Source organism: Lonchura striata, chromosome 1A (genome assembly GCF_050655825.1).
Source record: "Lonchura striata isolate lonStrDom1 chromosome 1A, ASM5065582v1, whole genome shotgun sequence".
Lineage (NCBI taxonomy): Eukaryota > Metazoa > Chordata > Aves > Passeriformes > Estrildidae > Lonchura > Lonchura striata.
The window spans coordinates 20605170-20618067 of record NC_140741.1 but is presented as its reverse complement, the minus strand read 5'-3'; the positions used below and the strand labels follow the sequence as shown (position 1 = coordinate 20618067).

Below are 12898 nucleotides of genomic sequence, written 5' to 3'. Positions count from 1 at the left end.
CTCCTTCATCACTCTGCCAGCACATGCCTGGTCCCAGAGGAGGTTTTATAACATTTTGTGTTGGTTAGGACATTTACACAAGGGTTCAAATTTAAGAAAAAGATTTCTTCTGACTCAGGAGCAGGGGTGAGGAATGTAACAAAACCAACAAAATCTGAAAGTCAACACAGATATTTTTTATACTTCCTTATCCCCAGAAAGATAGAAAATTACTATGGAACAGTTAACATGCCAGCATTCTGCAAAATAGAAAGCTAAGGACAGAAAAGTGCCCTGAGTCCCTAAAAGCAACTGCAATAAGAAAACACTAAGAATTTTTTAAATTATTAAATGTGAGGAATAAATAAGTCTCTGATTTCCACCGCCTTATATCTGATGATGTTTATTTGTAAATCATGTAAGACTGAATTCTGCTTTTATTTTTTGTTTGTTTGTTCTTTTTAATAAACACGCTCTGTTTATAAAACTTGTTAGAAAAAAAAATCAGTACACAGGCAGCAGTTTATCAGGCCATTTGGTTTTGTGTGATACAGTAGTCAATTCTGCCCTCATTTTTTACAGTCAGGATTTGATAAGGATGCCTTAAAAAGCCAATCAAAATCCAAAAGGAACAAGAGGAGAGGCAAGTGGACTCATAAACAGAATGAAGTTTAAAAAATTCCTAGAATGTATATGAAATAAAAACAGCATGTGCAACACAACACCAGTCATTAAAATCTCTGATTCCAAATGCCACTTTTACTTTGATAAGGTGGAACTACCTACCATTGCACTTCCATTCCTAAATAGCATCCAGAAATTTGATATGACTGCTTTTAGTTGTTTAAAACATTTAAGGGCAGCACAATCTGTAATTTATAAAGGCTCAGCAGTGGATAAACCGGACAAGTTGCAACTGTTATTGAGCTGCTTGAAAAACTATTGACAATGCTTGACAACATCTTGAAAAGAGTTGAGGACATATGTAACTTCAATCCTTTGGCAGCAGGTGGAATCCTCAAATCTGAAGATTACTGACGTTCTATTATCAGAAAGAAACACATCCTCCAAAAGGGGGAAAAGGGCACGAAACAACAAACAGTATGGGGGTAGGAGATAAAAAAATATTGTTTTCCATATAAAAGTAGTGCTGAAGGCTAAGCAGACACCTCTAATTTGAAACTCTAAGGAGAAATTATGCTGGCTGACAAATTGCTTCTTGTGGCTTCAAAGTTTCAGCAGAGTATAGTCAGTAGAAAACAAACAGGTGTGCACTGATGACACTGGGCAAGACCCTTCCTAGCACTGATTTTTCACACCCAGTGGTTATGTGCTTGGCTAATTTTAGGCATGCATGTGAACACTGTGGTTTGGTATGCACTAAGTACCTTGCTGAGCAGAGTCTGAAATACTCCTACAGACAGGACAGTTATGTCACAGGGGACTGCTCCTGCTCCCTCTAAATCTTTGTAATCCTCCCCTGAAACTGCAAACGATACAGGAACCTTGATGAATGTAGCCAGAAAAGGGCTGTAATTCACAGAAAAGGAAGATTTTGCATGTAAAAAAGGGCATAGTTGTTAAAAGTCCCCTACACACCAGAATTCAAATGTTTCTGAAAGCATGGTCCATTTTTGAGCAAGTCTGTATAGAAAGCACATTGGGGCACACATGCAAGTTTATATATATTTTCCAGGAAAGTCAACATGTTAAATGCAAGACTGGCTATTATTCACATTATATATATTAAAGATCTAGACAGATATACATGTATTATATATATGTATAAATTAATGGAATGCATGTCAGTTTTCATTATTTTTTTCTGAGTTTTACAGTGGGACTAAAAATTGTACAGCAACTTGCCCATAAAAACATGTTTGAAAGAAGAACAGTTCATTTTTGTATGGACAAGACATGTTACAGACATGGCATTTTCCACCACTTATCCTGAAGTTTAAAGGTTTTAGTGTCTCAGAAATGCTAGGGCATCAAATACTTGACCTTTAGAAAAACAAAGCAAATCAAGATAACTATCCCCAAATACATCAGGTCTGTTAATGTATTCCAGAGAAGCCAGGATGACTTGAGAGAAGGGGAACTGTTTTCATAGTGTTTTATGCATGGTTTAGAGACAAGAGCTCAGGTTCATGACACTGTATCACTGATAAACTACTGCTTTAAAAGTTTTTTGCAGGCTCCCTGCTGAGAGAAAAAGAAATTAAGCTACCCTAAGAGTTTTTAGAATCCGTATTTAAATGACAGCAGCCAAAATAAGGACTTGCATGTTTATCTGTACATTGCACACCCATTTATGTGATTTGTACAACTGATTTCTACAAGCAGAATACGTCAATTTTTGCCATGAGCTGTTTTTTAAAATAGAGGCCAGACAAAGAACAAGAAAATATTTGTTTGCCTGACTCTTAAGATAGATGTGTGAAATATGGTTATAAAGACTTCTGTCTCACAGTTTTTAGCAAGTGAAAGGTGACAGCTTCTTTAAGGACAATGAGGCAAGAGGGCACGTAGCCTGCGAGTCTGTTATGTCTTCCCACTTAAAGTTTCATGGTATATAAAGTTTTTATGAATAGTTAAGACTAAACCCCTCGAGCATTTTGCCTTTAACCCTCAGCACCTGGCAGGCACCCAGTGGGTGCCTGGCGCTGTGGTCGGGCTCTGCTTGGGGCACAAGGTGTGGCTGCACATTTCCTGACGGGTTTGGTCTTCTGGCTACAAGATCTAGGAAGCCAGGGATGATTGACGTCAATTTGTAGCACGCATGTCAAAGAACTGGGTAAATAATGTCTGATAGCATTATCGTTCTGCGCTTCCCGTTCATGCCTTTCCTAGAGTCACTTTAACAAACTTTTTTTTTTTTTTTCATTTCATGGTTAAACAAGGCAAAACTTTTCCTACGGTTCTTCCCATTTTACTTGGCAAACAAGAGCGGTGGGTAAAGCTAAAGGCACTAAAATGAGCGCATGGAGCGGCTGTTGGATTAGGGGAATTTCAGCTCGGTTCCCCTCCCGGGCAGCGCCGAGCCTGGAGCGGCCGCGCCACGCAGCGAGTTACGGAGGGAGGGAGAAACTTCTGACTCTTTGCGGCGGTGGCAGAAGAGTGAAAGAAGAGGCGACAGAGCCAGGATTTTGTGCCCGAGCGGTGCTCAGGCCCCAGCGCCGGGAAGCAGCGGGTCTATGGGGTCCCACCCCGGAGCCGCGTCCCGGTCCCTGCCCGCCTCCCGCCGCCACCGCAGAACATCGCGAAGCGCGGCGGGCACTCACCATTGTACAGCGAGCCCCGGCTCTTCCTGGCCAGCGTCTGCTGGACCTGCCGGTGGATCCGCAGCGCCTTCTCCTCCCCGGCGCGATCTCCCGACAGCTTCAGCCGCTCCTCGGAGGGCAGCGCCAGGCTGGAGCTGTCCAGCTCGCCCAGGATCTGCTGGCCCAGCACGGTGCGGATGTAGCCCTGCTCGGGCCCGCGGCCGGCCATGGGCACGGCCGGGCCGCGCTCGGCTCCGCGGACCTGTTGCGCCTCCGCCGCTCCCCGGGGCCGGGGCCGCGCCGCGCCCCGCCCGCCGCACAGGTGCCAGGCACGGCCCCGCCGCCCGCGGGGCGGCCCCTCGCCGCTGTTCCGCTCCCCGCCTGCCCGCCGGGGGAGCGTCCGGCGGAGCTGCCCGGCACGGCACAGCCCGGCACGGCACAGCCCGGCACGGCACAGCCCGGCACGGCACAGCCCGGCACGGCACAGCGCAGCCCGGCACAGCGCGGTCCGGCACAGCGCGGTCCGGCACAGCCCAGCCCAGCCCGGCACAGCGCAGCCCGGCACAGCGCAGCCCGGCACAGCCCAGCCCAGCCCGGCACAGCCCGGCCCGGCACAGCCCAGCCCAGCCCGGCACAGCGCAGCCCGGCACAGCCCAGCCCGGCACAGCCCAGCCCAGCCCGGCACAGCCCAGCCCGGCACAGCCCGGCCCGGCACAGCCCAGCCCAGCCCGGCACAGCGCAGCCCGGCACAGCGCGGTCCGGCACAGCCCGGTCCGGCACAGCGCAGCCCGGCACAGCGCAGCCCGGCACAGCCCGGTCCGGCACAGCCCGGCCCGGCACAGCGCAGCCCGGCACAGCGCAGCCCGGCACAGCCCGGTCCGGCACAGCCCGGCCCAGCCCTCGCCAGAGGGGAGCGGTCGCCGCCTCCGGGAACCGCCGCCTGTCCCCGTCCTTCCGCCGGGGCAGTCCCGGAGAGGCTGGGGCTGAGCTCTCGGGGCCGCGATCGTGCCTTTGCGTGTTTGTGTTTGTGTCTCTGTTTTAGTGTTTGTGTGTGTTTGTGTCGCACCCGCCAGGACACCGCGTTCCCGTGGCACACGCACCACCCCCCCCCCCCCACCAACAAATAAACGGACCCATTTTAAACATAAATATGCGCTGTCCTCATGTGCCATCCCTCATGATGCTTTGCATCACGGTGTATATAAGATAATTCGATATTCTTGCATGTTTAGATATTTTGTAGGTAAGCTTCAGCCTGGAAATAGAAGATGCTGTAAGCACGCTGGTCCGTGCTGTGATAGACCAAACTTTCAGGCGGGAGTGGTTGTAGGGCTGCTGGTTTGGGAGGTTTTCCTGCTGTCTGGGTTTTTTCCAGGCTGCACTAAGGGATTGCAGAGAGATAAGTTACAGCCGCCTTCTCTCGTTTGGTTGTAGAGAGGTGATGAGGGAATTGCTCAATTAAAACTTGGAAAAACCTGACTGACTCTACCCCTGTCGTGAGGGTTTTGCCCCATGAAGTACAGCCAGGGGAAGGCTGAAATTCTCACATGATCTCAGGACACAGCTTGAAGTCAGTGTTCAAACACTCTGCTCACGGTGGGGTCAAAGCAGGAGGAACAAGGGAATAGACAGTGTTTTGGGAAAAGGAAAATGCAGGCTTTAGGAAAAGAACTAAACGATTTGAGGTTGCACAATTTAAAAAAAAAAACAACAAATTCCACCAAACTGCATGTAGGTATTTCAACAGAAAACCCACTGATCCTTAAAAGCAAATGCAAACTAATGTGTCTTTCAGTGTCACGTATTACTATTTCAGAGACATGCTGGGACTCAAAATGAGCTGTTGAAGCTTGTTTTTACCAAATTTCAGCCAGCAGTGGGGGTGCACATGGCTGGGGAGGAACTGGGGTGACCTTTGACTTTGGGTACACTCCACCATAAGAAACTGGGCACATTCTCACAAAAATCAGGATGGGGAGGAAGAACTGGCTCCACACTTCTGAGTCCAGAATCCTTTTACCCCTGATTTTTACTCTTTGCCCGTCTTCTTTTTTTTCACTAAAAGGAGGGAGCTCTGGCCCTTCTCATCAGTTGGACTGAATTAAAGTCACTGCCTTTTGCTTTATGTGGCACCCACAGGAGAGGTCATGCTAGTGATACATGAGAATAGTTTCACAGATTGAGGGAAAATGAGTGACACACTCCTTTCCTTATAAATGGGAAAAAGTTATATATGGGAGCAGAAAGGCTGAAGATGGTGGGGCAGAGGGGGAACCAGCTGGGAAAGAGGAGCAGGAATTTGTGGAGAGGAGGAAATTGGAGGTATGTGGCAGAACTGCAGATAACAGTAGTTCTTCAGGCACAGAGCTTTTCTGTTGTGCAGTTGGATAGGACTAACTTGCACCTTAACCTGTTAATAAAGCTGTGTTCATGTAATCAGTCAGTCATACACGCTCCTGATGAATGTGGGCAGAATTGGGATGGGCAGGAAATAATTGTAACAGAAAAGTGCAAGGGTAGAAAAAAGAAAGATAGGGTAGGAAAAACAATGGGGAAGACACATCACAGCCAGAAAGGAATGTAAACTATGTCAGAAGCTATGTTAGACCCTTTTGCTGACATGCAGACAGTCACAAAAGCATTTCCAGTAAACAATAGATACTTCATTCTCAGGCAATATGAGTGAGGAGATTAGAAATAGTCTAAAAAATGTGAAACATTTCCTCCCCTCCTCCTTTTCCCTGCCCTCTTCTCCATTCCTGAACTCCAGCACAAACATGAATTCTAGAGGGCTTTTATAGTCAAAACCAATTTGGTTTAACACAAAATAATGTACCTGAAATGGATTTAATATTTAGAAAATACTCTTGCAGAGGGTCTCCTCAGATGCCACTGACGCTACAGAGTGTCAGTAGAAGCTCTTGGCACAGTGGCATCACCTCTGTTGAATTGTTATTTAGCAAGTATGTACATTTATTTGTGCTTATGAGATCCATGGCAAAAGAAATAGCAGTTTGCTCTGGGCCTTAAAATTTTTAATTAGATTTCTGAGATAGATTTCTCTCCTTGTAGCTAGGAGTGCTGACTGGAAAGTTGGGGGCAGGAGGAGAGAGGAGAAAGAAATAATTTTGCCTGCACAGCAATTCAGAAAATGCTTAGCCAAGATCTGAAATAGAAATGAATTAAGGTTTTTTCTTAGCTGAAGAAAATAAACAAATGTTATGTAACTGATTGCCCCATAAATAGCAATTCCTTGAAGTTGATTTATTTTGGATTAATATCCCATCTCAACTGAATAAAAAAAAAAGCCCCAAGTTTTTTGAGAGGGAAATACTTCAGCAGTGCCATTTGCAGGCGGAAAACAACATAGCTGGGATTATCCCTAAAAGATTGCAACTTGTGATGCATGTTTGCTCACTAGATTTTTGAAAAAGAGAATTAATTACAATGCAAGTACTGATTAAGGGATGTGAAACACCATATAAAAACATTTGCTTTCAGCCCAGTGTCTGATGCAGTTCAAGCAGATCAGGAAACCAAATTTTTTTTTTTAATAAGACATATTCTTACCAGATGTGCTTGGCCTAAACCACAGAACCTTTCTCTACCAGAAGTTTCCCACAAGTGATATTTATATGAAAGTTGTGGCGATTTGTTCTTTCACTCTTTTTTTCCTTCCCAGTCCCACTCTCTCTGTGTTAGAAGTTACGGAACCAACCAGTTTTGTGCCCTGGAAACAGATGATTTTCAGCTGCAGAAAAAAGGGTGTAAGTATGAACACTGATGTGTTCATTTAAATGTGAAGCAGCATCTTAAACACACCCAGAAAGAACGTGTGTAAACCTCTAGGACCGCACAGAAAACAAAGTGCCATTGACTCAAGGTTTGGTTTCCCCCGTTTTTGTTTCGGATCCCGCGGCTGAAGGCGCTGTATCTAAGCACTGGCTAGTCAGGAATAGCAGGATTTTTTCCTACACGTGTCCCGTTCCCTCTGGTTGGATTTGCCAATGCCGCCGAGGGGAAGGGAGCCCCCTCCTGCCGGCAGGCACAGAGGAAAAGTGTTATTTTTACATTGGTAAAATGAGTGTGATAGTTCTCTCCCTGTAACAGATATTGCAATAAACGAAATAAGGGCTGTGATTGAGACTGCCTGACCTAGACAGAGTTCAAGGGAGCAGCAAATTGCCTGAGGAAAGGAAAACCACAGTCACACACACACACATGATGAAAATGATTCTCATTGAGACGTCACAAGCATTCACTCACTTCTATGGGGTGAGTGTGGGACTGCAGGTTTTGAAAATCCAGGCCACAGCCTAGAGCTGACTAAGTGACTTGAGCAATGCCATACCGAAACTGCTGTATGGCCATGAGCTTTGCTTTGTGTCTCAAGAGAGCCAAGGGCTGCAGATAACAGTGGCTCCTCAGGCTTCTGGTTTTTTATTGTGTAGTAGGGCATGACTCATCTGCATCCTGCCCTCATTAACAAAGCCCTGTTCATTTCATCAGTCAGGCCTCGATTTGTTTCTCCCTGCAGCTGGAGGTGTTGGTGTCTGTCCCACCTAGAGCAGGGTGGCAGCTGCTGTTGGCCAGTGCTGTAGTCCCCAGGTAAAATCTCTGTCTGAGCCACAGTCTGAGGAGCAGCTTTGTGTGGTGTCGCTGCGACACAGTGACAGATCCAATGGGAATGGGGCGGTGCTGCCAGAGATCTGCCAGGGAGCTTTGCTGGGGTGCATTCAACCAAGGGATGGATTTGAAGGCTGTGCCCGGCACAAGTTGTGGGGTTAGATTGTACTCTGCTACAGCAGAGCAGTCTCCAAAAGAAAGTGTGGCTGCCCTCGCTTACAATGACATCTGTCCTCTGTGATGCTGTAAAAGGGTTTTGTCACAGTGAAGGAGGCAGCAGGAACAGAGGGAACTGAGATAAAATTTTTAACATGCCCGATTGTGCATAATCCCTGTGGAGCTTCCCTAGATAGATCCTGGGGAAGGAATGCTTTACTTGATAGGAGGCTCCTCTGCACTGTGAGTAGGGGACAGTCTGGTTGCACAGCCCCATTGGGAAGATACTTTTCAGATATTAAGAATGAAGAAGACAGCATTAATCTAAATTTCCCATCTCCCAGCTGATTCTTTGGATTTGGCAGGACCACCTACATGCTGTGATCTGGAGGTGGGGTGGTCAGCAAGTTCTGGGGGAAGGTGGCAAAGCCCCTGCTGTCCCAGCCAGTCAATATCTTGTGGATAACTTTCCCCTGACTGTGCTCTTCTTGCCCAGTTTATCACAGCAGGCTCAAGGCTTGCTGGTAAAGCAGACAAAACTGAGCAGCAGGGAAATATGGGCAAAGCTGGTAATGCTGCATTTAAGCATCAATAAAGTAACAGCATGGCCCTGCCCATGTGTTGGACTGTTGTCCTGCTGACTCAGGCCATTTCCTGTGCCTAAGACTTGTCCTCTTGACCTAATTTCTTTTCTTTCCAAATCATCCTATCATTTTTAGACTCTCACTTTAACAAACAAATGTAATACTTTAAAAGTTTTCCTTTTCTTTCTCCTTTTTCAGCCTCAGAGATGCACATAAACAGTTTTTAGGACAAAGGTTGTGCCCTACATCTGTCAGTTCTTGAATCATCTGGGAAGACTGCCAGGGAAGATCTGGGAAGACACATTCAAATGGTGGTATCAGACACTGTGCTATAAAGAGCAGCAATGCAATGTGACTGTCTGCAGGGCTTGGAATGAAAGGAATGAAGTGGGGCTAATTCCAGGAAGCTGCAATCACTGCTCTGGGTAACACACTTACTCTGTTGTCTCAGGTGTGGGTGCTTTCTCAGGCATTAACATTTTGGTCACTGTGGTAAAAGAATGTGCTGTATATGTAGGTGGAGGTATAAATACTCTGAAAGTGAGGACATCCGGGTTTATCTGTGTTTATTTGAGCTGCTATTGCATGCAGTAGTACCTAGAGGCTCTGAATTTTATCGAGGCCCTCTTTCCTTGGGTGCTGCATGTGTGAAAGTTTTTTGACTTCACCTTGTGCTACAAGGAAACAATACCATCCAAATGACTGGTGTCTCCTCTTTATATACAAGTCAGGAATGGATAAATTAAATGTTTTCCCTTAAGAAATGTGGTATCCCAGAGACTGAAAACAATCTCTTATATTCTGGCTCCTCATTTTGAAACATATGAAATGGGATTATTGTTAGTGTATTATTAGTGTTAGTAAAAGAGTTTCTATTGGTCATATCTCCCCTATCAATAAGATGATAAAACTTTGAGATAAAGCTACTTTTTTTTTTTTTAATAAGAACTGTTAACACAGGCAAAATGAAAATTCCTATTTTCATTAAAATATCCTAATTTCTTTTCCTATTGTACTTAGCAAAATTTCAGAAATCAGTACTAAGGAGGCTTGAGGAGTATACCTACTCATTTTCTGCTGTAAAACAGGACTAACTGTATCTACAATAACACAGATATCTTCCTAATCTGCTTTTAATATATTTAATGTGTGATGGGAGACTGTTTCTGTATCATTCTGTTGATCCACAACCTGAGGATGCACACGTGAAAGATCTGTTATAATAGACACTCATCTGTATTATGCCAGGTAATGCATCTACCCAGTCACCGTAAGAGAATGACAGAATGCATTGAAACTTACAGGAGATGAAGCTGGAAGGAAACTGAGGCCCACATGCATGTTCATTTTGGAATTCCTAAATGCACAAAGCAGGCACAAAGCTGGCTGGCCTCTGTCCTTGGGGAAGGAAAATCTCAGACTTCAGTTGCCAGAAGAGCTTGTAAGCAATCTGTGTGCAAGCCCAGCAGGTCCAGCTCACCAGCAAGGACTGCTGTCAAGAGCTGCTCCATGACACAATGACTTCCCAACAGTTTAGGGAGGTTTTCTGGGGATGGGGTTTTTTTTGGATCAATCAGGTTGATCCACATTTTGTGGACACATTTTTTGTAAGTGAGGTCAGGAAAAGTACAGTCCAACCTGACCCTGGCTCAAATGCAAACAGGTTTGCAGTGTAAAAAGCTGCCTGCTTTCCTAAACCTTTTAAGGTTTATAACTCTTTTTAGGTTTTGCTGTTAGCATAATGAGTGGTGGATATAATTCAAGGCAAAAGTAAATATCCTAGGCATTTCCAACATGGTTTAGGGAGTGCGCAAGAGCCATGGCTACCCTGAGGTAGCGTGCCATGCTGCCATAGTGGCCAGCAGTGGATGTCTGGTATAAAAACAGTACAAAGGTGGAACAGTACTCCCTGGGTATCTGTGGCAGACTATAAGGCTCCTCTGTGGGGGAGAGACACCATGTCCCAATGGGGAGTTGAGTTGATCATTCCTAAGACACCCCAGGATTTTTGGAAGTAGCCACTGTGGTGCGCCCTGCCCACAAGTTAAAGTGGTTGTATAACACCCCAAAGTGGGTAGCACAGTGGCCTTGGGGTAGTGAGAAACTCGAGGCGCTTGAGAAACTTGTGAAGGAGCAGTTGGCTCAAGGACACCTGCAAGAGACAGACAGCCCTTGGAATTTCCCAGTCTTTGTAATAAAGAAGCCTGGGAAAGACAAGTGGAGATTGTTCCACAATCTCAGAGAAATAAACAAAATTGTAGAGGACATGGGACCTCTCCAACCAGGCATGCCTAGTCCAGCCATGTCCCCCTAGATTGGAAATTAGCTGTATTAGATATAAAGGACTGTTTCTTCCAAATTCCATTGCACCCTGAAGATGCCCTGAGGTTTGCATTCTCGGTTCCCACCATCAATTGGGAAGCCCCAATGAAATGCTATCACTGGAAAGTTTTGCCCCAAGGTCTAAAATCCAGTGCTTTCATATGCCAACAGTATGTAGCAGCACTACTGTCCCCGGTACGCGCAGAGAGAAAGGACACCATCATCCTTCACTACATGGATGATGTGCTTGTGTGTGCTCCCAATGACTCTATACTCCAATACACGCTTGACCTACTGGTTAAAGTTTTAACCTCTGTTGGATTTCAGTTGCAGAAAAACAAAGTTCAAAGGATGCCACCTTGGAGATACCTGGGCCTGGAAATCTCTGCAAGGACCATTGTCCTGCAGAAACTGGAGATCAATTGCAACCCCAGAACACTAGCAAACCTCCACTCGTTATGTGGGTCTTTGAATTGGGTAAGACCCTGGCTAGGCCTCACAAATAAGGACCTAGACCCTCTCTTCAATTCATTGAAGGGGTAGAGGGAGCTGGCCTCCCCCAGGGAGCTGACCCCAGAGGCAAAGACAGCAATCGAAAAGGCACAGAAGGCCTTGTCAGAGAGGCAGGCACATTGGTGTGAGCCAAATGTGCCTTTTCAGTTCATTGTTCTAGGGAAGCTGCCACACTTGCATGGGTTTATTTTCCAATGGATCGAGGAGCAGAAGGATCCACTCTTGATCATAGAATGGGTTTTCCTATCGCACCAAAGATCCAAAACCATCACTAAGCCACAAGAGCTGATAGCAAAGCTGATTCAGAAGGCCAGGGTGAGGTTGTGTGAATTAGCAGGGGGTGACTTTGCATGTGTCCACCTTCCAGTCAGCTTTCTGAGGAGGGAAGGAACTCTCCTGAGAGATTGACCAAAGGGATGTTTGAGCATTTGCTCCAGAGCAATGCCAGTTTCCAGCTATCTCTGGACAGCTACAGGGGACAAATATCAGTCCATGCCCTGTCTCACAAGTTGTTCAATGAGGAATTTCACCTTATTCTTCAAGAGCAAAGGAGCCGGAGAGCACTCAAGGCTCTCACAGTGTACACGGATGCCTCTGGGGCTTCCCACAAATCAGTGATGACTTGGAGAAATCCACAGACTCAGCATTGGGAAGCTGATGTTGAACTTGTGGAGGGATCCCCCCAGGTGGCTGAACTGGCTGCAGTGGTGAGAGCTTTTGAGAGGTTTTCTGAGACAATCAACTTGGTGACAGACTCTGCCTGTGTAGCAGGAGTAGCGTCCAGGGCGGAGCAAGCTGTGCTCAAAGAAATAGAGAATGAACATCTCTTCAGGTTGCTCTCAAGGTTGATTTATTTAATCTCTCACCGAGAGCATCCATTCTTTGTGATGCATGTGAGGTCACACACTGATTTGTCAGGTGAGATTGCAGAGGGGAATCACAAAGCAGACTCCCTTGCTGCACCAGTCGAAAAAGCACGTCTCCCTGATGTCTTCCAACAGTCAAAGCTGAGTCACCAGCATTACCATCAGAATGTGCCAGGTGTGATCCGACAGTTCCAGCTAACATGGAGTCAGGCTCGAGCCATTGTGACCAACTGTCCTAATTGCCAGCTCCAGGCTGTGCCATCGTTGGGCATGGGGGTAAACCCCCAGGGCCTTGGCAGCTATGAGGTGTGGCAGACAGACATCACACACACTCAGAGTTTTGGCTGCCTTGAATGCGTCCATGTAAGCGTGGACACATTCTCAGGTGCAGTGTACACCTCTGCTCATATAGGACAAAAGGCTGCACATGCCAAACAACACCTACTGCAAGCATTTTCAGTATTGGGGGTTCCAAAAACGATCAAAACAGATAATAACCCAGCGTATATATCCAAGGAGTTTCTGGAATTTCTCCAACAGTGGGGAGTGGAACATAAAACTGGCATTGCCCACTCCCCCACAGGTCAAG

At 46.3% G+C, this 12898-nt stretch overlaps 1 protein-coding gene across 1 annotated transcript in view; it reads right to left on the bottom strand.

The window, feature by feature from the left end:
- PKP2 (plakophilin 2) overlaps window positions 1–3533 on the bottom strand; it is a 38522-nt gene extending 34989 nt beyond the window's left edge. The window contains exon 1 of the mRNA XM_021548332.3: window positions 3264–3533. Within this exon, the coding sequence (XP_021404007.2) occupies window positions 3264–3471 (208 nt within the window). The 5' untranslated portion in view covers window positions 3472–3533. The remainder of the gene's footprint in view (window positions 1–3263) is intronic.
- Between the last annotated feature and the right edge of the window lie 9365 nt (window positions 3534–12898).